At 41.7% G+C, this 27,957-nt stretch overlaps 1 protein-coding gene across 1 annotated transcript; it reads left to right on the top strand.

The window, feature by feature from the left end:
* The first annotated feature begins 2,405 nt into the window (after positions 1-2,405).
* On the top strand, positions 2,406-27,757 carry LOC106081761 (coiled-coil and C2 domain-containing protein 2A). The gene is made up of 10 exons (XM_013243953.2): positions 2,406-4,098; positions 13,555-14,267; positions 14,328-14,566; positions 14,621-14,741; positions 20,158-20,332; positions 20,402-20,869; positions 20,930-21,178; positions 21,237-21,475; positions 21,543-21,669; positions 27,482-27,757. The coding sequence occupies exons 1-10, from the start codon at positions 2,446-2,448 to the stop codon at positions 27,668-27,670; spliced, it is 4,173 nt and encodes a 1,390-aa protein (XP_013099407.2). The 5' UTR covers positions 2,406-2,445; the 3' UTR covers positions 27,671-27,757.
* Positions 27,758-27,957: the final 200 nt, after the last annotated feature.

Below are 27,957 nucleotides of genomic sequence, written 5' to 3'. Positions count from 1 at the left end.
AAGTAAGTTGTCTTAGGCCCTTCGACATCCTTCGTCAATTTGGCTCAGATCGGTTCAGATTTCGATATAGCTGCCATATAGACCGATCCTCTGATTTAGGGTCTTAGGCCCATAAAAGCCACATTTATTACCCGATCTTGCTGAAATTTGAGACAGTAAGTTGTGTTATGCCTTTCGACATCTTTCTTCAATTTGGCCCAGATCGGTTCAGATTTGGATATAGCTGCCATATAGACCGATTTCTTGATTTATGGTTTTGGGCCCATAAAATGCTTATTTATTATCCGATGTCGCCAAAATTTGGGACAGTGAGTTAAGTTAAACCCCTTGACATACTTCTGCAATATCGCACAGATCGGTTCTGATTTGGATATAGCTGCCATATTGGCCGATATCTACGTTTTAGGTTTTGGGGCCATAAAAGACGCTTTTATTGTCCGATGTCGCTGAAATTTGAGACAGTGAGTTTGGTTAGGCTCTTCGAAGTCCTTCTTCAATTTTGCACAGATCGGTCGAGATTTGAATATAGCTGCCATATAGACCGATATCGCGATTTAAGGTCTTGGCCCCATAAAAGGCGCATTTATAATCCGATTTCACTAAATTTTAACACAGTGACTTATGTTAGGCTTTTCGACATCCGTGTCGTATATGGTTCAGATCGGTTTATTTTTAGATATAGCTAGTGTACTTTTAGTATTTGGTCCAAATCGGAACATATTTTGATATAACTGATATGGGACATAAGGTATGAAATTTCCACAGGATTTTGATGATAGGTGGTTTACATATATTCCCGAGGTGGTGGGTATCCAAAGTTCGGCCCGGCCGAACTTAACGCCTTTTTACTTGTTAGATATCGGGTGGAGGCGGACCCTCCCCCTTACCGCAAAAACGCCACCCATATCCGAAAGTGGTCCGATGAGCACAACAAGGGTATCAAATGGAAGGTATTGGAGACCATAAAACGAATATGATATCGAAATTTGGGTCCAAGTACCCAACGGGCCAAAACTCCTCTAAACAGATATATTCGAAGTTCATGTCAGTATGGGACTCAAATGAAAAGTATTAGACATTAGATTACAAATATGGCATAAAACTTAAGGTCCAAGTAAAGGGAGGTCGCCCACCCCCAAATACCCTCAAATGGGCATACTAGCCGACCATGGCTATATGGGACTCAAATGAAGATATTTGGGAGTAGATTACGATTATGACATAAAAATTTGCGTTCAAGTCTAGGTGACGCTTTTCCTCCTAAAGATAGTCAAATGTGTTATTTGACCCATTATGACAATATGAGACTCAAATGAAAGGAATTTGAGAGTAGAAATCGAATTTGATATTCAATTTTGGAGCCAAGTGTTTTGGGCTACGCCCTAAAGCACCTCATAAACGGAACATCATTTCCGTTGGGAATAAAGAACGAAGTTGATATCTATTTTCAGTGCCGCCCTAGCCCCAAAACACCCTCCAAACGGTTCATATTTGCCGGCCATGGCAATATGAGGTTTAAATTAAAGGGATTTGGAAGTGGAGCACGAATTTGATATCCATATTTGAGTTTATTTGATATCCATATTTGATATCCATGTCTGAGGTGCCATTCCTGCCCTAATGAGAACATTTTCCTAAGGAAGAACTTTACCACTAGAAACCGAGAAGGAGCAAATTCTCACACATCAGTGAGTGCTTTCCGATTCAAGTTTAAACTCAATGATAAGGGACCTGTTTTTATAGCCGAATCCGAACGGCATCCCGCAGTGTAAAATCTCTTTGGGGAAAATTTTTTAAAGAGGGGATAAACACCACTTTGTTCGATGTTCGAACGCGTTCAGCGTCATAGGCTACAAGCAAGAATTCGATATCCACATTCAGGGCGTAGTGTCCCCACCCTAAAAAATATTAGGGAGTTAAAGAAGGCGCATCGAAGCGGGCCCGGTTCCGCTAGTTTTATATATAAGAATGATTATTAATGGAAATATTTATCATATTTTCATACTTAGAAGATCATATTTGCCTATACAACTTCAGTATGGCTTACACTTTTCTAAGCAAATTCTAATCCCGCATAGAACCTGTGTTCTGAGTCAGTTACTTTTTTATAAATTTTTTTTTTTTTTGAAATATATGATTTTCCCATTTAGCCATGTTAACAACCACTAACAAATGTTTGCATTAGGTTCGTGCATTGCCTAACGAAAACATTTTAGTTAGGGTTTAGTGCGGCGGAGAGTCTAAACAGTTGAAACCCACCCTGAATACACAACCCTTCGAGGAAGAAGTATGCCCAACAGACATACCTCACCTTTATTTGTTGCCATAGCAACTTCTTGACAAATTCTGACATTTGTTGAAGTAGAAAAAAAAACGCTAACAGAAATTCTCAAAAACTTGGTAATAAGCAACAAAGAAAGTGCAAGTGCTAAAAATATACAAAAAATGAATGATATTCAAATGGTTTCAAGGCGTAAAAAGAAGCCGAAATCGAAAATCCCTCGTGGCGCTAGAACAAAGCAGATTCCACAAAAACGCAAAATTCAAGTAACTCGAAAATTCGAAGAAAATGAAAAGGAAGTATCCGCATTGCTGGAAAACTCTAGCCTTTTGAGTGAGTCAAGCAACAATGATGGCCGTGAGGATAACAAATCGCCCAGCGAAAGGTTCTTCTGTGGCACAACCGAGCTTGAAGTCAGTGCCAGGCGTAAAATGAGTGGCGACCTAAGTGCTCTGAGAATGTTGGACGAGGACATGAGTAGTGAGGAACCTGATGAGATTCTTTCCAAACAATCGACTGATGATTTATCCACCACCACTCGCAGCCAACAGCCAACCTTGGCATCAACATTCATACAAATGGAAGATTCTGCAATGCTTGAGAATTTGGTAAGACTGGAGTGCGCTGACTTTAACAGGGAGTCCGAAAAGCACTTTTACAAGCCCAACTTGGAGTTGGAAACCTCTTTGGTGTCTTACCCCATGGACTTTAAATTGAATTCCAATGTATATTTGCTGATTAATCGTTTATACATGGAGGCAAAATGCCGCAAAGGCAAAGTCAGCGTGGAATTCACAAATGCCTTAAAGAACTGCCAAAAGTCAGTGGATCTACTCTTTGATCAGGGCCTTGTCAAAACCTTATGCGAGTTCAAATTTAAGCCCATATTTGTGGAGCCCTCTTGGGAGAGCTTGGAGATACCAACGAAAAAGTTGTTAAAACTGCATATTAAAGACGTGCGCTTTACCGAACATCCACAGCTGCAGGAGGAACATCGCCTGGCCAACAATGTAGAGCTCATCTATGAGCATCGCAATCAACGTTTAAAAGAGAAAATCACTGAAAAACTTTACGCCGATTTGCAGGTGGAACGTAACATTTTAAACGATTTGCTGAGATCCGAAGAAAGTGCCGGGAAGTCACTTAGCCTTAACTTAGAGGAGCAGCAGAAAAAGGCATTTCTAATCGAACAGCGTATGTTCAAAGTCAAAGCGCTTAGGGAAAAGCTCTACGATGAGGAGAATACCAACAAACAATTGCTGCAGGACATCTTGGAGAATTGGCTTAAACTAAAGAATCTACGCAAACATCAGAGTCACCAACTAACATGCCTTAAGCTGCGGCTAAAAATTGAAGAATTGACCACAGCTGAGAGGAAGAAAAGACAACAGCTGTGGTCCCATAGATTTGATGTGGATCTCAATGAAATATATCGCGAAAAGCTAGAAGAATATTATCGTGCCAAACGTCTTTGGCGTTCTCAACGTGATGGTGATAACAGTGGGGATATACTATCGCGTCCCCGTAAACCAAATATAGGTCAGTTATCGTCCCAATTGAAGGATGAGTTCGAACGATGTTTTGCCAATCCCAAAGAGCCTCGCATTGATGTTTTACGAATAATTGATACTCATACTGAACAAGCCGATATGCCGGGTCCAAGGAAACTGCAAAGCTATTATATGCGTGTCTTTTTTGATGGCCAAATGGTGGGTGAGACCCGCTCATATAGGCTCGAACGAGATCTAAGTTTTATTGTCAATGAAAAACTGGGAATTGTTCTAAACAGGCGACTGCCGAGAGATATTAAAATAAAGGTGAGTACAACATCAGCGTAGTTTATAAACAAGGAAGGACGGACTAAAGTCGAGCAAGTCATCGAAATTAAAATTTGCTTAAATTTGTTACAAAGAATTTCGAAATTAATTCATATAGTGGCAGTCAGAGAGGAACTCACTATGCAATACATTGAGAAGATCGGTTGAGAAATGCACTTGCAAAGGCCCAAAAATAAAAAAATCGTGAGATTGACATGAAACCGATTGATATGAATTTTTTGAGGATCGGCTAGAAAATCATCAAATTATTGCAAAATTATATTTATATGTGAGCTATATCTAAATCTCAACCGATTTCTGTGAAATTCAACAATAATGTCGGCAGTTGAAAGAAAATTATTTGTGCCGAATTTCGTGATAATCGGTCTTTACACTGCTATTGGGTTGCCCAAAAAGTAATTGCGGATTTTTCATATAGTCGGCGTTGACAAATTGTGACTCTGTAATTGCATTCTTTCTTCTGTTACTTTTAGCTTGCTTTAGAAAAAAAGTGTAAAAAAAGTATATTTGATTAAAGTTCATTCTAAGTTTTATTAAAAATGCATTTACTTTCTTTTAAAAAATCCGCAATTACTTTTTGGGCAGCCCAATATATTATTGCAATATTAAAGCCAGTCAGAAAATAATGTAATGGGAGCTACATATATCCAAATTTTAACCGATATTTTCCAGTTTCAATAGGTTTAGTCTCTAGGCCAAAAAAAATATGTTTTTATTATATATGAAAATGATCGGAAGAAATCTGCAACCTGTACTTTGAACACAAATTCAGACCAAGGAGATATTTGAACTCGTCTGCTACACTTCCTTAAAAAGTACACTCAGAGAAATTAGTCTGCTAATACCAGCAGACAAAGTTTGGCATAGTAGTTGGAAGTCGTTGGAAGCCAAATCAGACAAAAATTGCGGTTTGTAAGGGCCCAAGAAGTAAAATAGGGCGATCGCTTTATATGGGAGCTATATCAGATTATAGACCGATTCGGACCGTACTTGATACAGCTGTTGGAAGTCATAAAAGAAAATCAAAATCATAAATGCTCCAAAACCCAAAGCTTTACATAAACACCAGAAATCAGTAAAATGGAAAACACAATTCAGGATAGCTGCGACCACAAGTGTCGCCGCAGCTATCCTGCTGCAATCTCCATGCCGAGATCTAACTCGCTGCTGTCGACCCAGTGGACTATCCTAAGATTGAGGCCCCATTTCGAGCCTTTCTGTGCATCTTTTCAGCTCGCTCCTGAATGTGACTTCCATTTCAGATTTATATTCAAAATCACTCCCTAGTATTTAACCTCGTCTGATATCGAAATCGTCCCATTGACGAAAAGTGGAACCCCAAATTGGTCCACCTTCCTCGTGAACAGGCAGATTTTAGTCCTCCCTGGGTTAACATTCAGACGCCTAGGTCTTGCCTAGCCGTACGCTATCTGTCCCTTTTTGGAAACAGGGTTAAAAATTCCTTTAAATAGGGAGACAATACACCTCCTTGTGGTGTTCCTCTGCTGACCCTTCTTTTTAGATCCACAGATCCCAAGCCTGTCGTAGCGCATTTTTCAGTTAGTAAATTATTAATAATCTTTCTTATGGTAGAGTTGATGCCTAGAAACTCCAACTCCTTCATGATTGACGTCAGTTTTACATATTTGAAAGCACCTTCAATGTCAAGAAATGCTACCATTGTATATTCCTTGACAACGAGAGAAGCCTCTTTGAAGCCGACTAGGTCGTGAAGGGCTCTTCAGTGGATTTGCCTTTACTATTGGGTTTCCCAAAAAGTAATTGCGGATTTTTTAAAAGAAAGTAAATGCATTTTTAATAAAACTTAGAATGAACTTTAATCAAATATACCTTTTTTACACTTTTTTTTCTAAAGCAAGCTAAAAGTAGCAGCTGATAACTGACAGAAGAAAGAATGCAATTACAGAGTCACAAGCTGTGAAAAAATTTGTCAACGCCGTCTATATGAAAAATCCGCAATTACTTTTTGGGCAACCCAATATATGCATGCTGCTGCCGCGACAGACGATCTCCAGGTATCTTTGGCCTAAGATATGTTTCTATCAACCTCTCAAGAGTCTTCAGCATAAAGGATGACAGAATAGTAGGAATAAATTTGGAATGAAAATGACCTTCGTGTCCCTCCATCCCACATTCTGATACCAGCAGTGTATATCTCCCTAAGCCAGCGAACCTGATTATCAGACACAGCTTGTAATTCAACCGGTGATACATCATCAGGGCCTGACAACTTAAAGGAGTCGAAACTTCTTATTATCCAAAGGATTTTCGACTCAGACACAATTTCCCTAATAGCCTCCGACGAATGCATACCAGTGACAACCTCTTCAGGCGTCTCGTTATCCGTTGGAGAATTTCCCGGAAAATGTGTATCAACGAGTACTTCTAGTGTTTCCTCACTAGATATTGTCCGTACATTCTGTGACTTCTGAACATACCCCACCGTAATTGGTCTCAAGGACAGAATCTTACTTAGCCTAGAGGCCTCGGATGTATCCTCCACGAAGCCGCAGAATTCTACCCAGGATTTGATCTAAACCTTTCTCAGTTCGCCCTTATAATTTTGCTTAGCTCAGCCTCATAGATGTCCCAATCGTGTGATGCACTTGTGGCATTTGCTCTATTGAAGAGTTTTCTGCAGTCCTTCATTAGACCAAGCAGCTCTGGGGTCTACCATGACGGTCGCTGTTTGTCCTTTGGGCCATACTTGGTAAAGTTTTTGAGAGTTAAAGCAGAAGTCATTGTGCAAAATTTCAGACAAATCGGAGAAAAATTACATGACGTCCGTCGAACGCGCAAAGCTAACCGCTTGAAAAGCTAACTATCTGTCCGCCCGTCCATATGTCCGTCCGTCCATCCATCCGTCCGTCCGTCCATCCATCCGTCCGCCGTCCATCCATCCGTCCGTCCGTCCGTCCGTCCATTCGTTCGTCCATCCGTCCGTCCATCCGTGCGTCCATCCGTCCGTCCGTCCATCCGTCCGTCCATCCATCCGTCCATCCATCCGTCCGTCCATCCGTCCGTCCATCCGTCTGTCCATCCGTCCGTCCATCCATCCGTCCGTCCATCCGTCCATGCGTCCGTCCATCCGTCCATCCGTCCGTCCATCCGTCCGTCCATCCGTCCGTCCATCCGTCCGTCCATCCGTCCGTCCGTCCATCCGTCCATCCGTCCGTCCATCCGTCCGTCCATCCGTCCGTCCATCCGTCCGTCCATCCATCCATCCGTCCGTCCGTCCATCCGTCCGTCCGTCCATCCATCCATCCATCCGTCCGTCCGTCCATCCGTCCGTCCGTCCATCCGTCCGTCGAAATCACGATAGCGTTGGAACGCGCAAAGCTAGCCGCTTGAAACACAGATACTTAATATTGATGTAGGTCGTTGGGGATTACATGTGGGCCATATCGGTTCAGATTTGGAGAGAGCTCCCATAAAACGGTCGGTAGGACGGCGAAAATCCTATGGGGGGAACCATATCGTAGCTATTGGTATTATAACGGGACACATAGGGCTACGAGTTCACTTATGTAAAATCGGTCCGGCAAGTGTAGGTCGTGCGGGGAAGATGATGAGACTTTGGAGCAATTCCTTTGTCTTTGCCCGGCTTTCGCGTCTAACAGATACCGGCATTTAGGTGGAGACACAATACCAGACATGAACCAACTTAGGGGAGTGGTATTGAAAATTTTAGAGCTCTGCATTCACTTTAACACTTTTTGCCTAAGGAATACACTAAGAGGCAACACTGTGCTGCGTCGACCGGAAGGTTTTTGATTTACTAACTTTACTGACGGCAGTCCTTTGGCCTTCAAGATCAAATCGTTTGGCAACAGGAAACAAAACTCGGTCTCTGACGGCAGCCCTTTGGTCTTCAAGACCAAATAGTTTGGCAACTGGAAACAGAACTCGGTCTCTGTGTCTTCAAGACCAAATATTAGGCAACCGGTAACAGAACTCGGTCCCAGATCCGCTCTATCATCTATATTTGATTCATTCATATAACATGAAGAGTCAAACGGCGATATCAACGGTTGGATAGTCCAACATCGTGCCGCTGGAAACAGTGTCTTGTAGAGGTGTGCACATGAGTCGTTAGTTGTCGTGTCACGCGTGAATCATGCGTCAGTCACGTGATTTGTGAGTGAGATCCAAATCCAATCACGTGATCGTGCGCGACCGTGATTGAATTAACTCACGAAACGCTCACGGTAGCCGCTCACGACTCACGAGCCACTCACGAGAAAATCGCGACTTAAGTATAAAAAACAACGGAAAACCAAATTTTTTGCATGCTCTAAAATTAAACGGTGTTATTACGTATGAATCTGTTTACAGATGCATAAAAATTAAAACAGCAAGTAAGTGGTTATGCAGGGCAGATACATTTTATACATTGACTAGCCAAACCGGGCCCGCTCCACTGCGCCTTCTTTAACTCTCTAATATCTTTTTAGGGTGGGGACACTTCGCCCTGAATGCAGATATCGAATTCGTGCCTCTGACGCTGAATGCATTCGAATCCTGGCGAGAACATCGGACAGAGCGGTGGTTGGCGACATTTACGAGGTACAACGCCATGCATGGTCATTTAAAAAATGTTCCCCAATGAGGTGTCTCACTGCAGGACGCCGTTCGGACTTGAAATTAACGTCCAATATGTCTGTTTGAGGGAGTTTTGGCGTTGGGGCAGCCCGATGGGTACTTAGACTCAAATTTTAATACCAAATTCGTATTCTACTCTCCAATACCTTTCATTTGATACCTATATTGTCTCGATCCGTCCACTTTTGATTTTGGGTTGTCTTTTTGGCATACGGGACAGGGGCCGTCCCCCGTCCGATATCGCAAAATTATATATCCTATGTTTCCTTCCAGACCACCCTTCACAATATGCGAAAATTTCGAGAAAATTGGTTCTGAAGTTTTTTAGTCTATACGGAACAAAACAACAGAGTCCCATATATCCGTGATTGGGTACTGTGTCTATTGTGGGTGTTTTTGTGGGGGTGGAGTGACGCCCTTTACTTCGACATGAATTTGTATGCCGAATACTTTTCATTTGAATACTCCCGAATACTTTTCATTTGACACCCATATTGTCCCTATCGGTCCACTTTTGATTTTGGGTAGTGTTTTTAGGGTAAAGGGGGAGGGTCCGCCCCCTTTCGTTATCAACAAATTATAACGCCTATACCTACTTCGTGACTATATTCGTAATCTACTCCCGAACACCTTTCATTTGAGTCCCATATTGTTATGATTGTCAAATAAACCTATTTTATGTCGTTTTGGGGCTGGGGGGCCTCCTCGGTACTTGGACCCAACTTTTTTTATGAAATTTGTACTCTTCCCTTGAATACCTTTCATTTGAATCCCATATTGTCCCGATCGGTCCACTTTTATTTTTTGGTAGTACATTCGGGGTTAGGGGGAGGGTCCCTCCCCCCTCCCGATATCAAAAAATTATATAGCCTATGTTTCCTTCGAGACCAACCTACACAATCTGTGAAAATTTCAAGGTAATCGTTCAGTACGGAACAAACAAACATAAATTGAATTTTATATTTAAGATATTCGTAAGTTCAAATGCTGTATGATTTGAGACGCATGAAAAAAATTGTTATTCTCTTCATTTGTTTAATCGTGACTCGTGAGTTTTTCAACGTGAACGTGAGTCGACATAAAAAAGTCGTGCGTGTCTTCTACTCTCTGTTGCGTTGTGCTTGCCGAGATCTAATTCGCTGCTGTCGACCCATTGGACTATACTCAGATTGAGAACTCATTTCGAGCCTATCTGTGCGTCTTCTCAGCTTCTGGATGTAACTTCTATTTCAGATTCCTATTCAACATTACTCCCCAGTATTTTACCTTATCTGATTTCGAAATCATTCTATTGAGGAAACGTCTTCATCTTCCTCGTTGACAGGCAGATTTCAATCTTCTCTGGATTTATATTCAGACCCGAAAGGGTCTTGAAGATAACGAACGACTAGGCTAGGTATGCTATCTCCAAGACCCTTTCGGCCAATCTGCTTTGCAGATTCGGATCCAATAGAAGTATTGAAACATTGTCTGGCTAGCAAACTGATCCATATCCTGCTTCAGCCAGGATCCGTAGCAGGGTTTTCATGGTGGTCTCCCATGCGAGGGACGATAAAGTCGATAAAAGACTATTTTTTTTCAGACGATTTCGCTGCAATTGGAAACAGTGAGTTGTTCCTCGACATTCAAACCAAATATGCTTCCTTTACAGAAGTTTGTGATTTCATGGGCAGACAAAAAAACTTTTATTCGAAAACTTTAATGTGTGAATTGTGATTCTAGGGTATAGGGCGCAATCCTGTAGATGCTACCTGAGGGTTTACATGGGTCAGTAGCTAGGGTCTGTGAGGTTGCGGTTTGGTTTGGAGATATTTTATATTAGTACTCCGGGGTCCATAGCAGTACTTCCTGCTCCGATATCTGTGGTGCGATCTCTGTGGAAATCTAGGTCGCTTTTGCTTGAGGGAGAGAGCTGGATAGGTATGCACTAGAGAGCCTTGTTCAGTTTTCCGTTTTTATACCCACCACCGACGGATGGGGGTATATTCATTTTGTCATTCCGTTTGCAACACATCGAAATATCCATTTCCGACCCTATAAAGTATATATATTCTTGATCAGCGTAAAAATCTAAGACGATCTAGACATGTCCGTCCGTCTGTCCATCTGTCTGTAGAAATCACTCTACAGTCTTCATAAATAGAGATATTGAGCTGAAACTTTGCACAGATTCTTTTTTTGTCCATAGGCAGGTTAAGTTCGAAGATGGGCTATATCGGACTATATCTTGATATAGCCCATATAGGCCAATAAGGGCAATAAAATACACATTTATTATTCGATTTTGCTGAAATTTGGGAGAGGGAGTTGTATTAGGCCCTTTAACATTCTACGTCAATTTGGCTCAGATTGGTCCAGATTTGGATATAGCTACCATATAGACCGATCCGCCGATTTAGGGTCTTAGGCCAATAAAATCCACATTTATTATCCGATTTTGCTATAATTTGGGACAGTGAGTTGTCCTAGGCCCTTCGACATCCTCCGTCAATATGGCTTAGATCGGTTCAGATTTGGATATAGCTGTCATATAGACCGATCCTCCGATTTGGGGTCTTAGGCCCATAAAACACGCATTTATTGTCCGATGTCGCCGAAATTTGGGACAGTGAGTTAAGTTAAGCCCCTTGACATACTTCTGCATTATCGCACAGATCGGTCCAGATCTGGATATAGGTGTCATATAGACCAATCTCTCGGTTTTAGGTTTTGGGACCATAAAAAGCTCAGATTGGTCCATATTTGGATATAGCTGCCATATAGACCGATCCTCAAATTTAGACTCTTAGGCCCATAAAAGCCACATTTATTATCCGATTTTGCTATAATTTGGGACAGTGAGTTGTCTTAGACCCTTCGACATCCTCCGTCAGTATGGCTTAGATCGGTCCAGATTTGGATATAGCTGCCATATAGGCCGATCCTCCGATTTAGGGTCTTAGGCCTATAAAATCCACATTTATTATCCGATTTTGCTGAAATTTAAGACAGGGAGTTGTATTAGGCCCTTTAACATTCTCCGTCAATTTGGCTCAGATTGGTCCAGATTTGGATATAGCTACCATATAGACCGATCCGCCGATTTAGGGTCTTAGGCCAATAAAATCCACATTTATTATCCGATTTTGCTATAATTTGGGACAGTGAGTTGTCCTAGGCCCTTCGACATCCTCCGTCAATATGGCTTAGATCGGTTCAGATTTGGATATAGCTGTCATATAGACCGATCCTCCGATTTGGGGTCTTAGGCCCATAAAACACGCATTTATTGTCCGATGTCGCCGAAATTTGGGACAGTGAGTTAAGTTAAGCCCCTTGACATACTTCTGCATTATCGCACAGATCGGTCCAGATCTGGATATAGGTGTCATATAGACCAATCTCTCGGTTTTAGGTTTTGGGACCATAAAAAGCGAATTTATTGTCCTAGGCCCTCCGACGTCCTCCGTCTTTTTGGATAAGATCGGTCCAGATTTGGATATAGCTGCCATATAGACCGATCCTCCAATTTGGGGTCTTAGGCCCATAAAAGCCACATTTATTATCCGATTTTGCTGAAATTTGGGACAGTGAGTTGTGTTAGGCCCCTTAAAATCCTCCGTCAATATGGCTCAGATCGGTTCGGAATTGGATATAGCTGTCATATAGACCGATCCTCCGATTTGGGGTCTTAGGCCCATAAAACACGCATTTATTGTCCGATGTCGCCGAAATTTGGGACAGTGAGTTAAGTTAAGCCCCTTGACATACTTCTGCATTATCGCACAGATCGGTCCAGATCTGGATATAGCTGTCATATAGACCAATCTCTCGGTTTTAGGTTTTGGGACCATAAAAAGCGAATTTATTGTCCGATGTAGGCGAAATTGTGGACAAAGAGTTAAGTTAAGCCCCTCCACATATTTCTGCTCTGGGACATAAGGTATGAGTTTTGCACCAGATTTTGACGAAAGGTGGTTTACATATATACCCGAGGTGGTGGGTATCCAAAGTTCGGCCCGGCCGAACTTAACGCCTTTTTACTTGTTTTCTAAGACTTTATTCATTTGGTGCGATCTAGTTTAGTACTCTACACAACCGATGGAAGTTCTGACAGCTATAGCGGGATATTGTCAGGGTCAGTCGGAGGTTAGGACTAAGGTCAACCGCGGCGAGAAAAAGTATTGGCCCTGGTATGTGATATGATGTGGGTGATGTCACTTCTAGGCAGGAGGTGTCACGAAGTCACATCCAGACAGGAGGTGACGAAGTCGATTTACTTTGAAAACTCGAAGTTGTAGAAACATGTCGAATTATGCTCACGGATGTTTGATGTTTTTTGTTTTCGTGGAAAAGCTGCCCAGCTGAGCCTTGATTGCAATTTTTGATACCCCAATTGTATTCGAATCCCATTTGAGTCCCATATGGTCCCGATCGTTGTATATTTACGTTTTGGATGATTTTTGGGGTAGGGTGGTCCCCCTGAAACTGGATCCCCTTCAAATATGCTATCTTACCTAATCTATGAAAATATTGGGTTGCCCAAAGAGTAATTGCGGATTTTTCATATAGTCGGCGTTGACAAATTTTTTCACAGCTTGTGACTTGCATTCTTTCTTCTGTCAGTTATCAGCTGTTACTTTTAGCTTGCTTTAGAAAAAAAGTGTAAAAAAAAAATTTTAAAATGCATTTACTTTTTTTTTAAAAAATCCGCAATTACTTTTTGGGCAACCCAGTAGTACGGAATACGGTTCAACCAATTTTGAGTCGATGTGGAACAAACAAATAGCAGTAGAGTTTTAAAAAATTTTCTGTTTCTTTCAATTTTTTCAGCTCTACAAGAAAACCAAAATATCCTCCTCGCAAAAGATTGCCAATATAATTGTGCCTTTGCCATTGCCTTCACCCACCGCCCAGGAGACTCAGAGTGTCGCCATTACTTTCTCCTCACACAAGCAACCCATTTCAGGATATCTGCGTTTGGATGTGGAAAGTGACGAACAAATCTATCCACCCGAATTAGTGGATAAATTATTTCCAGCACCAAAGCAGCACATTCATATACCCAAGAATATCACGAGAGAATGGTATCAGCGAAACCTTCTACCTATGCCTGAACCTTCAACTCACTCTGAGGATCAATCTGCCGTATACTGCAGTGAAACCGACGACGAAGATGGGGGAAAGGAAGCCACCCCGCAAACTTGTACTTTTCAAGAGGATCTGCTACGTTTCTGTGATATATCGGAAATTGAGAACAATGCTCGTTTAAAAGTTTTACGTTCGCGTTATGCGAAAAATGATATTCGCACCAAAGAGTTGACATTTATACCCATGCTGGATCATGAATTGGAATTTGATTGGGAATCCGAGGAGAGAGTCATAGATCCAGGCAATTGGATGGATCCCATCGATTTGCATAAGCATGAGGGTAAAAAGTATTTGAAAAGTCTCTATGAGGCCATAGAAAATCAATGCAGCCGCATGAATAAAGTGGTGGCGGGTCGTGAGAATTTGTTGCTGAATGATGAACCCATGAGTTGGAGGTATAGAGATATGGAAGATATATGACACAAACTAATAAAGAAATCACTATTCTTTTCCAGTGCCCTCTTTCATACCATTAAGTTAATTTTCCAGCCACATCTGATTGTCAACATACCTCAGGCAATGCCTTCGGTCACTAGCGCTCAGAACTTGTCCATGAATTCCTCGCAAGATTTTAAAATTGTTTGCAATATTACCAGAGCCACTGGTATACCAGTGAGAATAACAGCGACCGAAGATACGGACAGTAGAGGACGAAGTAGTACACCTGAGTCAACAAATGTGTTTCTACTTCAAAGTAATAGGGAATTTGAATGATTTGGCCTGATTTATTAATTTTGTGCCATTTCAGATTTGAAGTATTCCAATGTTAGACCATTCATAGCGGTGAGCTATAAAGACAAATTTTGTCGTACTATGACTGCTGAAGGATCAAATCCAACCTGGAATGAACAGCTGATATTGAATTTAAGGTATATGTTAAATCTGTAGTTAGGTAAGGTTGAAAAGAGGGTAGGTACAATTAATCGGACCTAGTGGCATGGACATATACCTAAGCCAGTAATCGGGTGGTTGTGCGCTATAAATATAGGGTTGCCCAAAAAGTAATTGCGGATTTTTCATATAGTCGGCGTTGACAAATTTTTTCACAGCTTGTGACTCTGTTATTGCATTCTTTCTTCTGTCAGTTATCAGCTGTTACTTTTAGCTTGCTTTAGAAAGAAAGTGTAAAAAAAGTATATTTGATTAAAGTTCATTCTAAGTTTTATTAAAAATGCATTTACTTTCTTTTAAAAAATCCGCAATTACTTTTTGGGCAACCCAATAGATGGAAGGCATACATTCAGCGTGTACCACCGATCCGAGGGACGAACATCGATTCGTATCATTATCTTGTTGCAGCAGAGTTTCGCAACCGTTTAAGTATGACTAGAAGAGAACGATCTGACACTGCACGGAAGCTGGACATTGAAAAGCTGCAAACACAACAAATGGCAACGGCATAATCCACTCGACTGACCCAACTGCTTGATGAAAGCACTCCTTGTAACGATGATATAACGGCGCAGTGGCAATCCATTGCAAAAAATTGCAAATTCTGCCCATGAACATTCCACTACGGAACAAGGGCTAACTTCTCACATATAAATGAGTGCAGTCCGATTCAAGTTTAAAAGCTCAATGATAAGGGGCCTCATTTTTATAGCCGAGTCCGAACGGCGTGCCACAGCGCGACACCTCTTTGGAGAGAAGTTTTACATGGCATAGTACCTCAAAAATGTTGCCAGTATTAGGGGGGAAAACCACCACTGAAAATTTTTTCTGATGGTCTCGCCATGATTCGAACCCAGGCGTTCAGCGCCATAGGAAAATGCCGCGAAATCCGTACTTGGGTATCGGAAGCCTTCTCCAAAAAACCCATGGTATGACCAAGAGTGTCGAAATGCTACTGAAGCCAAGAATGCGGCATACAGAGCAAGCCTGCAATCAATAACAGTGCGCCAGATAAAGGAGAGGTTTCGGGAGAAAAGCGAATTGAGATGTACAGGAATCAGAATGTAGTCCGGAAATTCTACCAAGGAATTAAACATCAAACCGATGCCTTAGGTGTAGGCACATCTTCATGCAGAGACAAAGAAGGAAATCTGGTAACTGACACAGATAGCATGCTGAGGATATGGAAAGAACATTTTACCCAACTGCTATTGTTCGACGTTGGCGGCGAAGAGGATACCGCAGAACCAATAAATGATGATGGTATAGAATGTTTACCTCATAGTAAGAACGAGGTCCTAGTAGCAGTGACCCGACTAAAGAACAAAAAGGCAACAGGAGCCGACGGGTTACCCGCTGAACTATTTAAGGCATGCTGATTAGGCGTATGCATCAGATTGTCTGCGCAATCTGGCTAGAAGAACGCATATCCGATGATTGGAACCTCAGCATACCACGTCCCGTACACAAGAAAGGAGACAAGACGGAATGTTCCAACTACAGAGGAATAAGTCTCCTCCCCATCGCATACAAGATACTCTCGAGCGTGCTGTGTGAAAGATGAGATAATTGGGCCCTAGACCAGATATTCACACTGCGCCAAATCCTGAAATAGACCCGAGAAGGACAAATAACCACCTACCATCCCTTTGTTGAATACAAGCCGCTGTCAAGCCATGTCTGAATATGGTATACCTGCAAAATTAATAAGACTCTGCAGAATGACACTTGCTGATACACGTTGCTCAGTAGGTTAGGTTGAAAAGAGGGTGCGGATCTTAAGCCCCCCTATGGCGCTATGGATATGCACCTAAGCCAGTAATTGGCATGTTGTGCACTTTAAATGCTAAAAAGTAACCTCAAAAAAGAAAATTGAATTCAGGAATTAATTCCGAGCTGATTATTAAATCCCTAATTTTTGTTTGTTTCTCTTTCGAGACGAGCTCAATGATCGGAGATTTTCTTTGCAAATGGAAAAGGAAAGGCCGAGATAGCAACACACACCAATCACTATAGGACGTGTTTCGTCTTTGGCTTCAAGAGCGATGGTATGTTGTATTTGAAACGTATTTATTGCGAAAACGCCTCTATGATACAATTACCACATTAACCACGCTCGACAAACCTGCCGATTAGCTGTACTTTTCCCAACCTGGGCATACGGAGCAACAGCGAGAGCTGTTGTCTACCGTTTGAAGCGATCAGTACAACTTCTAGCGTTCGAAGCGATCCGTACAACTTCCAACATATGCACAGAATCATGTGCTACATGGAAGTAGTGTAATTGTCGCAGAAAAAACGAAAACACATGCATTGGGAAAAAATACAGCCAATAGACAGGGTTTTTGAGAGGGGTTAATGTGGTAATTGTATCATAGAGGCGTTATCGCAATAAATACGATTCAAATACAACATACCAATGCACGGCCCTAGAAGTCATCACACTTAATATCGTTGAAAAGCCTTCTAATAAAAGATGAAACGCTTCCCTTAGTGGTTGGGGTGTTGCGATCTCTGGCTTTCCTTTTCCATTTGCAAAGAAAATCTTCTATCATTGAGCTCGTGTCAAAAAAGAAACAAACAAAAATTGTGAAATTTAATAATCTTCGCCCTAACAGGCAAAAAAGTTAAAAATAAAAATCCCTAATTGTTCTCTAAACCACTCCCCTTAGTTGGTTTATGTCTGGGATTGTGTCCCCACCTAAGTAACGACGTCTGTAAGCAGCCGAAGCCGGGCAATGATATAGGAAATTCTTCAACGTCTCATCGTATTCCCCCCATGCCCCTGTAAGTGAGCTCGTAGTCCTATGTGTCCCGTTATGACACCAAAAGCTATACTGACCTACTTTTTACTTCCTTTCAATAATAATCTTGTCCTCTCACAATCCGGATCTCCCCATAGGATTTTCGCCGTCCTGCCGAACGTTTCGCTGTTCCACAGTGTTACATACGCGTTCGTAGCCCACGCTCTTAACTCGGACTGCGTCGACCCGAAAGGCTTTGGGTTAACCAAGTTTGTTGACGGCAGTCCTCTGGCCTTTACTGCCAAATCGTCTGCTTTCCAGTTCCCAGTTACTCCGTTATGGCCCGGCACCCAAACGATGCAGATCGTGCCATTCTCAGAGAAGGCGTTAATCCCCTTCTTACACTTCAAGACTATTCGTGATCTTACCGTCCTGGATGTTATTGCTCTTATTGCCATTTTACTGTCCGTGAAGATGTTCACACTGGACATCCTCACGATAGCACTATACTACCTCACGCATTCCGTGATCACACGGATCTCCGCCTGCAGAACCGTATTATGGTCAGGCAGTCTAAAACAGTCCCTTTAACAGATCCCAGTCCCCCCAGGTTTTCCAGCTTTGAACCATCCGTGTAATATGATCTTCCAGATGGCAATACTAGGGATCCGTCTATTGTAGATATCCGACCCACAGACATACAGATTAAGTGTGAGGCAGCCACTGCGGTTATGAGACGTAAGGCGATAGGAAGATGGATAGAGGATAGCATCTATCCATCCTCCCATCGCCTTAAGTCTCATAGCCGTAGCGGCTGCCTCACACTTAATCTGTATGTCTGTGGGTCGGATATCTAGAATAGCCTTCTATGCTCTAGTCCGCGTGGTGCTCATCGCTCCGCCTATTTCAACATAACATGTTCTCTGAAGATGTTGTTGTTGTTGTAGCAGTTTGTTGTGTTCCATCTTTCGTCTGCTTGATTCAGTTGAGTGTCAAGACCCAAGAACTCTGCGTCTAAGATGGGGTGCGTCCACAAGGATCTGGGTCTGAGTCAAGTGGGTCTGGCTGGGCAGTTAAACAGGTGACGTGTGTCGTGTGGTCCCTGGTCAGAATCGGGACACACATCTAGCACGTCGGCATCAATCCTTGCTCTATAGGAAGTGAGGCGGCTGTTTCTGCCGAAACTTGATTGAGCCAGAACTACTCTGGATTGCCGGGGGAGGTCAATTTCTTCGGGTGCAATGGGAGGCGGTCGTTCTTCAAGGACTGCATTCACCCGGTAGCTATTTACCGCGTCTGCTATCGTGTCTGCATGCATGTTTTCTGGACCTGCTTGATATGCCGCTTGATCAAGATCTTCTTCAGCGCTGCTAGAAGCTCACGCTATAGATCATGTAGATTTACCTTAAGGCTTCTGGGCAGTGGATTTCTATCCACAATATGATGATTTGGATGGTATCTGCGATAACAGCCCAAAAAGTATTGCTTAGACAGCATGAAGTTAGTAATAGGGCGAGCCACATTTTATTGTGGTTTGTAATATGCACGGCTGAAAGATTACAGGTCCATAGCGTTAATGACGCAGCCAAGATGACAAAGTTTTTCTCAAAACCCCCTTTCCGAACTGAAACGTTAGAAGACAAAATGGGAGAAGAAACAAATACAACGGAGGACATGTTGAGGTTTTTGATGCAAATGTTACTTCTAAGGGTTATGAACCCGAAACTGGGGTCTGAGTTGTAAATCCAGGAAAGACTGAGATCTGCCTTCACGAGGAAGATAAAGGTGGACCAATTTAAAGCGCCACGTTTTCTCAACAGAATAATTTTTTTGTCCAACAATGACAAAAAATTTGGGAATAATACTGAAAAGGAGGCCATCGTAGAGGTTAGCGTGTCCGCCTATGATTCTAGCCTGTTTTCTAAACTTGAAGGGAACATCAGAAAAAAATTTTTCTGTGGCTATCCCCTCTTAATGCTGGTGAAATTTGTGAAGTACTTTTCCATGTAAAAACTTCTGGCCAAAGATGTGTCGCACTGCGGCCCGCCGTTGGGACTCGGCTATAAAAAAGAGGCTCTTTATGAAGAGTATAAAACTTGAATCTGACAGCGCTCATTGGTATATGATATCGAAAAAGAAATTGAGGTCGAGTGCGAGTGCGAGATCCTGCTGCCGAGGATCCGAACTGTCATCTGGAAATTATACAGAAAGCTTGAGGTCAGAGTGGGCCTGAGTGTCTACATTGGCGACCCAGGGGAAGACGATGAGATGTTGGAATCTTCTCTATATAAATGTCCCGCTAACAGACTCCGGAACCTAGGCCTGAATGCGACTCCAGACTTGAACAAACTAAGGGGCGTAGAAAGGAGAATGTTAAGGCATTTGGGGGCAGCTTGGAATTCCTGACCTAGACTTCTTCGGAGATACTTTACGGTAATAAGAGTGCGCAAAAAGCCGATTGCTGGCTTAGGTGTATGCCCATAGTAGCATGGGGGGATTAGAATCCGCACCCAAGCCGATTGCTGTCATAGGGATATATCTATAGAATATTACCTCTCTTTTCTTTCGCTAACTTTACTGCTATACACATTTTGACTAGCAAATCTATGCTCTTGCATTTATCCGATTAACCTAACTTAAATTCTTGCAGCGGAAATTTATCTGAGCTACGAGACGATTTTAAAATTTGCCTTTACGACGAAGTGATTGAAAATCAATGGAACGATGATTCTTCTCTAAGAAATGCAGACATTTTTCAAAGAATACAAAACAATTGGCTAGGAGAATATCGTATACCCATAAATGCCGTATTAGCACAGCAAAAGGTAAGTCCTAATTGCTAACATCTCTGGATATGAAATTTACATCCTTTATCCCTAATTGAATATTTGCAGATTGATGGCGTTTTTGAATTGAATATACCCAAAATTCTTGTTGGCTATAAAAGACCCTCGCTAGATAACATCACTTCAAATACGGACACAAATATAATGATAGAACAATTTCCTGAAATCAAAGAATCGGTTCGTTTATGGTGTTATCTTAGTGTGGAACCTAGCATGGAGCTACCCTCTATCGATACCAAGTGCTTAGAATGTTCAGAACTTGTGGAAACTCGCAATTTTCTTAATTGTTGGAGAGTTGAGGCAATTGAGATGTATCCCGAGAAGTTTTTGGATCCTTTGGTGTGTACAGCTGAGGGAAAGCGAATGTGCATAACACGTATTCTACAGCCAGTGGCTACTCCTGTAGAGGCCAGTGAGAATCTGTTGGATAGTGCTTGCAGATTTGCTTCTATGTTAGCCATTACGAAATCCTTTGATCCTTGCCAGAGTTTTGAGGGCATTTGGTTGAATAATGAGGTGAGCTATTGTCGAGTCTTTCTTTAGTTCTACAATAATTTGATTTGTTGCCATTCACAGCTACTCTTGGACACCACTTGGGGTTCGGCCAAAGACTTGGGTGTATTGCTCTGCAATTTTCTACTTCATTTGGGTCTACAATGTTGGCTGGTCTTGGGCGTAGCCTATGATCACAGTGAATGTTCTTTTGTGCTTTATATTTCCGATGATGAGTTGCTGTTTATAGATCCCTGTACGGGAAGAAAGTACTCGGTAAAGGATGTCTTTTGTCCCTTGCATAGTATTCGAATGGTGGTTTCCACCAACAATGTAAGGTTATGTTTATAATTTACTCTAAAAATTATAGATTTAACAACTTCGGTTTCAGTTCTACCTCAACATTCAATCGGAAAATCGTGTCTCTTTGATGAATTTCAATTTTACCGATTCTTCTTGTTGGCTGCCTGGTTTTAGCAAACGAAATCCCGCACCTTTGGGAGGCTTTCAACAGCCTTCCTACAAATATCATCCCTCGTTTAGCACTGTGGAGCTTAGGTATAATATTGAACGTAAGATCATGAAGAAGATAAGTGCTTGGCGTACCATGAGAAAAACCATATGGAACAGGTCAGTTCTTTGCAATTAAGGTATATTAAATTTGATTTGAAAGTTTCTGTTTATTTTTTGTCTTTAGGGCTTTCCAGCCTCGTCTCTTGAGTATACTACAAGCAATGGAACAGAGTGCTACGTTCAGCAATGGTTCCTCCTATGAGGAACTTAAGTACAATAATATGTTGGCCGCTGAATTTCCTAATTATAAGGTGAGTAGAAACAAAAAAAAAGTCAGGCCGAATCTTGGAAACCCACCATCAGACCCCCCAAACGTTGACGACCCACGCAAACAAAAAAGGACCATGACAAGAGGCATGCCTTTTTCTGTGAATTTGTGGTTAGTCGGAGATTGAAACACTTTGTCACAAGCTTTACTCCGGTGGATGAGAGGTTAGCAACAATCCGCAAATTCTTCAACATCAGCCTTATTTCTGTCCATGCCCCGACGGAAGACAAAGACGAGCATACCAAGGATATTTTCTACGAGCGCCTAGAGGGACAATATGACCGCTGTCCCACCCATGATATTAAAATCGTTTTGGAAGATTTTAATGCGAAGATAGGGAAGGAAGACATCTTTGATCCAACATTCGGAAAGATAAGCCTCTACGAGATAACGTCCGGTAATGGGTTGAAGCTAATAGATTTCGCTGCGGCAAAAACATGGTTGTTATTAGATTTTAAGATTTTAACATAAAAATATTCACAAAATCACATGGCTGTCACCTGATCAAAACACAATGGAAGGCATTCATCCAGCGTATTTGATGTAGGATCGATCCGTGGAGCGAATATAGATTCGGATCATTACCTTGTGGCAGCAAAGGTTCGCACCCGTTAGAACATGGCTAGAAAAGTACGATCTGACACTGCACGGAAGTTGGACGTTGAAAAGCTACAAACACAATAGGTGGCAACGGCATGTTCCACCTACTGAGCCAACAGCTTGATGAAAGCATTCCCTCTCCCCGATAGTATAGCAGCGCAATGGAAAACCATTGCCCACTCCATGGAAAATGCCGCGAAATCCGTACTTGAATATAAGAAGCCTCCCCCAAGAAAGCCGTGTTACAACCAAGAGTGTCGAAATGCTACTGAAGCCATGAATGCAGCATACAGAGCAACCCTGCAATCAGTAGCAACGCGCCATGTGAAGAAGAGGCATCGGGAGAGAACGAGGGAGTAGAAACGTCTATTCCGCAGAAAGAAAAAGGAAATAGAAAAACGTGAGTGTGAGCGAATTGAAATGTACAAGCGTCAGAATTGTAACAGAGGATAAAGCCGCTGACTTTGGTACCGGCACATATTCCTTCAGAGACAAAGAAGGGCATCTGGTAACTTATACAGATAGTATGCTGAGGATAAAGAAAAAAGATTTTATCCATATGCTACTGAAGGTATTAAATGGTTACCTTCTTGTCGGAATGCGGTCCAAGTAGCAGTGACCCGACTGAAGAACAACAAGGCAGCAGGAGTCTATGGGTTGCTCGCAGAACTATTTAAGACCGGAGGCGACACGCTGATAAGGCGTATGCATCAGCTTGTCTGGGCGATCTGGCTAGAAGAACGCATATACGATGATTGAAACCTCAGCATACTATGTCCCGATGGAAGATGGAATGTGACAACTAGGTAGAAGCCGCTCGCTTTACTAAATTGACTAAATTTTTCCAGCGCAAGCAGCGTTACCCGCAAATAAGTGTGATGGGATTCATTGCTTTTATCCTGCTAGCCCCAAAATCAAGGAAATTAATGAGGTGGTCAATGAACATTGGCAAGCTTTGGTTTACTGTTAAATCACTTTCGAACCCCTGCAAGAGGGATGAAAAGGACCTCAATCACTTTTGGCAATGTAACAGTGACTGATCCCAAGAGATGGGCCTGGTTATGTAACATCAAATTTCTTGAGCATCCCAGTAGTAACGAGGCAAGTTGGGGAGCTGTTGGTCATATTCATCGTCTACGAGCCGATGAACAATCTTAACAATTTGCCATGGATGAAGTTCCAAATGTCGTCCTCAATGAAGTTACAAATGTTATCCAAGAGGTTGGGCACTGGCGGAATCTCTACTTCCGACACGGGATGACTACTGGCTCCACCCAGTCTGGAACTTTGAGCTTCGATCCGTGTAGTATTCATGGTTAGCATGAGAGCTAACGGGTGCGTCCATAGGTTGCTGATAGTGAAATGCTATATACGAAGAAGCTAAACATTAGTCACGGACAATTAGCGGTATCGAGTGGAGAGTCTCATTAAGAAGCCGGACGGCACCTGCTCTTGCTTAAATACTGAGTGCTTATGAAGTTTGATATGACAAGGCCTTTAATAAACAATGACTATCACATTACCGTGGCTTTCGGTCCTATGTATTGTAAATAGCTTGCTCATCGTTCCTTGACGAGGATTGCTACGTCCACATGCGAATATATGGCTACCACAACAACAAATCTGATGCCCAAGAACTTGGATGTACCGGGAGTCGCCTTAATCTTTCTCTAAGCTCTGTCATAGTTTCCGATGTCTGGAAAATTGGCAAAGTAGTTCCGTTTTCGAAGCCTGGAAAGGACCTGAGTAAAGGAGAGTCGTACAGACCGATCTTCCTTCTCTCGATAGTAGCCAAGACGCTTAAAGAAATTTTTTCCCCGACCCTAATTCGAGAACTTCCATTTGCTGAGCAGCAACAAAGATTTTGTAGATTGCATAGCAGGATGACTGCTGTGTATGTCATCAACCACACATATAGATCGTGGTCTTAATCAGGTCCTACTATGCAATAGGATGGTCCTCTTGACTCTGCACCTCTTTAAAGCCGATACACTCAGTCAGCCACGCTTCTTTAGGACATCGCTAACACGCCATTGGATAATAAATTATTTGTGAGGTTGCCAGTATTTTGTGAAATTTATAGATTAGAAGTCGAAGACCCGTAGATTAAAACAGCGAATTCCCGAAGGCGGGGTGATACATCATGCACTTTTTAACCTATATTCCACATTCTCCAGACGGCATTACGATCTTATCGTATGTGGACAATTGTACGACCATGGAAATGTGAAGACATCCGTCACCAAATATTCAGCCACACTGTTTACTCCATCGTCAGCGGAGGTGAATAAGAAGTTGAATGAGATAGTCGAAGACGCCAGAATGTCCCAAAATACTTAGTGACATATTTGAGAGCTTTAACAAATCTTGCCATAATTCGGTCCAGCAGGCGGAGGATTGTGTGGTGTTATCGCGAGAACGTCAAGAGTGAACATCGTTACAGACAGTAATCTGGCCATCAGGGCAATAACAACCAAGACGGTAAGGACCCGAAAAGTCTTGGAGTGTGAGAAGAAGATTAACATCTTCTCTGAGGATGACATGATCCGCATCGTTTGGGTTCCGGGCCATAGCGGAGTAAGGGCGAATGAAAGAGTAGAGTAGAAGAGTAGACGGCAATGAAGGCCAGAGAACTACCGTCAATAAACTTGCTTTACCCGAAGCCCTTTGGGACGACGCAGTCCGAGTTAAGGGTGTGGGTGACGAACGTGCATGCAACACTGTGTAACAGCGAAACGGTCGGCAGCACAACGAAAATCCTTTGGGGAGATCCGGATCATGAGAAGACGAGGCTATTACTGAATAGAAGTAAGTAGGAGGTCAATATAGCTTTCGGTATCATAACGAAACACAAAGAAATACCAGCTTATTTATGCAAAGTTAGTGGGGCAAGTGATAGCATGTGGGCATGCGGGGAAGATGATGAGACTTTGGAACATTTCCTATGGCCTTACGCGCCGGCATTTAGGTAAGGGACTTTGTAAGCGGCATTTAATTCCTGTCTTAGATTTCGGTTTTGAAATTACTTTTTAGTATTTAGAGCGCACAACAAGCCAATTACTGGCATAGGTTAAATGTTCATAGTGGCATGGGGCGGATAAATATACGCACCCTCTTTTCAACCTAACCTACAAATCTACCGGGAATACCACTCCAATTTGTAACAAGATCATTAGTAGAAACAAGGTAATCATGTCACTTGCCAGCATTCGGTATTGATAAAGACATCTTGCTGAATACATACAAAGCAATTGGCCGACCTGTGATAAACTATGCAGCGCCGGTGTGGGCTCGATAGCTGAGCGACACGTAGTGGCATTACATTCAGATGTGACAGAACGCTGTACTGCGTACTGCGACTGTCAGTCTCCTCAGTTATCATGTCCATCCTCAGTTCTCATATGTCTAAGCAGTATCTAGTGGGATGCTTGTGGATATGCATCCTCCCCCAAAGATATCACCGTGGATCTATATAAACTAGAGTGAGGGATTCAGCGCTACAAGAGGGAACATATATATAAGGCGTCGTTTCAGGTGGTCCTAGATAGCATTTACGCACGGCAGCAGAAGCGTTGGACAGTCCTTGAAGATCGACCGCCACATATTACAGCTGAGGAAGAAAGTCTCCTTTGGCAAACCAGAGCAGTTGTGACTCAACTTAGTGACTCAACGACTTAGTTATGCCTCGATTGTAGCCAGGGACCACACGACATACAGCACCGATTTGGATGGCAAGCCCATCTTATTCGGATTTTCTTGGACGCACCCCAACTTATTCGAAGAGTTCCTAGGTCTGGATACTTTACAGAACCCAGCAGACGAATGGATGAGACACAACACACTGCTACAACAACAACAACTACAGCAACAATAATCGAAGAATGGACATGACTACATATATTGTGCATACCAAATAATGAAGGAAAACTGCATCAGTCTATGTAAGAAATATAAGGTGTACTCAGTTTACTTATTCGAAGAGTTCCTAGGTCTGGATACTTTACAGAACCCAGCAGACGAATGGATGAGACACAACACACTGCTACAACAACAACAACTACAGCAACAATAATCGAAGAATGGACATGGCTACATATATTGTGCATACCAAATAATGAAGGAAAACTGCATCAGTCTATGTAAGAAATATAAGGTGTACTCAGTTTATATACCAATACAGAAGCTCTGCATCTTTCCAACATTTTGATAAAGTAGATCAACTTCAACGCTTTTTTATGAAGAAAATGTTAAAGTTGCTGATAAATACGCCAAACTAGGTTTTGATGTTGGAAACTGCCGCTGAATCTACATTTGGAATTTATTAATAATGTTATTACCATCAAAAAGTTATATTAATAATGTTTTACCACATTACTATGATAATCGGTTGGCAAATAAACTAACGAGAGCATTGATTGAAAGGAATTCATTTTGGGTGAAAGATTTGAGAAATATAGCAAGAGTTCTAAATATCAATTGGCCTGCATTGCCGAATATTTTCTACCTAACGGCTTTAAAACTGAGAAACATCCATGGTAATATCCGAAATAAAAACTCAACAGAAAGGTTTTACAAATACCTGGACTATAATAAGGAGTTATCCTATACATCAGATGAGAATACTTTAGATAACATGATATGAATCCTAAAGGCGCTAGGAGTAATGCATAGCTTAAATGGAAACTTATACGGAAAGGAAGGCAACCATAAACTATGTAACCTTTGCAATATGCAGGCTATCGAAAATATCTCACATTTCGTAGGAGTATGCCCAGTGGTAAAAGAGTCTCCAGTATTGTACTTTGGCAAAATAGTACTAGATGAACATGAAATAATCGACATATTCAACTGTCAACGGGAGGATGAATTGGAGCAATTTGAAAAAATTTATAAAATGTGCTACGAATTACAGGCATTATTTGATACAAGAATTAACACATTTGAGATAGACTTTTAATACAGAAACATTGTCTAATTTAAACTATCTTTCATTTTAATATAGGGGAAAAACTAAGAAAATTGTACTTATATAGTTGAATTTTGATGAACAAAGATTTAATCTAACCTCTGGTCTCATATCCATATTTCGCTGTTACAAAATCAATAAAGAAGTGTTACTTTTAACACTGTCTAAATATTCGAGATCTCTTGTTTATTCACTAAATTCTCATTGTTTTCTATTCTTTTAATTACAGATTTATGGCTTCACCCTCAACTACTCCTATACGAATCTCAATCAAATATCCGAACGCATTAAAACTACTGGCCTACATCTTAACTCAAGTAAGAATGTGGAATTTTCTGTGGCAGTGCATATACACACATATCCAAATAATATTCTGTCCGTATGGATCTTTTTAATCTCAATTGTTGTGAATAAATAGAATAGTTATAATCGTTTGTATTTGTTTATATATTTATGCATATGCATATGATGGAATAAAAGCTTTCTCTAAGAAGAGTTAATTCAACTTTGCAATGCGGTAATGCATTAATCTGGGCAATTTATATTCATCGTAGTGCCATAATCCTTCTAAATGGAAATCAAATATTGTTCGATGAATTTGCAATTATCGTTCATATGGTGAAATTAATGCATGAATTAAATAAGATTATGTTTTGCAAAAGAAACTACAAACTTAGGTCATTATACTTAAAAGCATTGCTTAAA

This window comes from Stomoxys calcitrans, chromosome 3 (assembly GCF_963082655.1).
Source record: "Stomoxys calcitrans chromosome 3, idStoCalc2.1, whole genome shotgun sequence".
NCBI lineage: Eukaryota > Metazoa > Arthropoda > Insecta > Diptera > Muscidae > Stomoxys > Stomoxys calcitrans.
The sequence above is the reverse complement of the archived record's forward strand: the minus strand, read 5'-3'. Positions and strand labels throughout refer to the sequence as shown.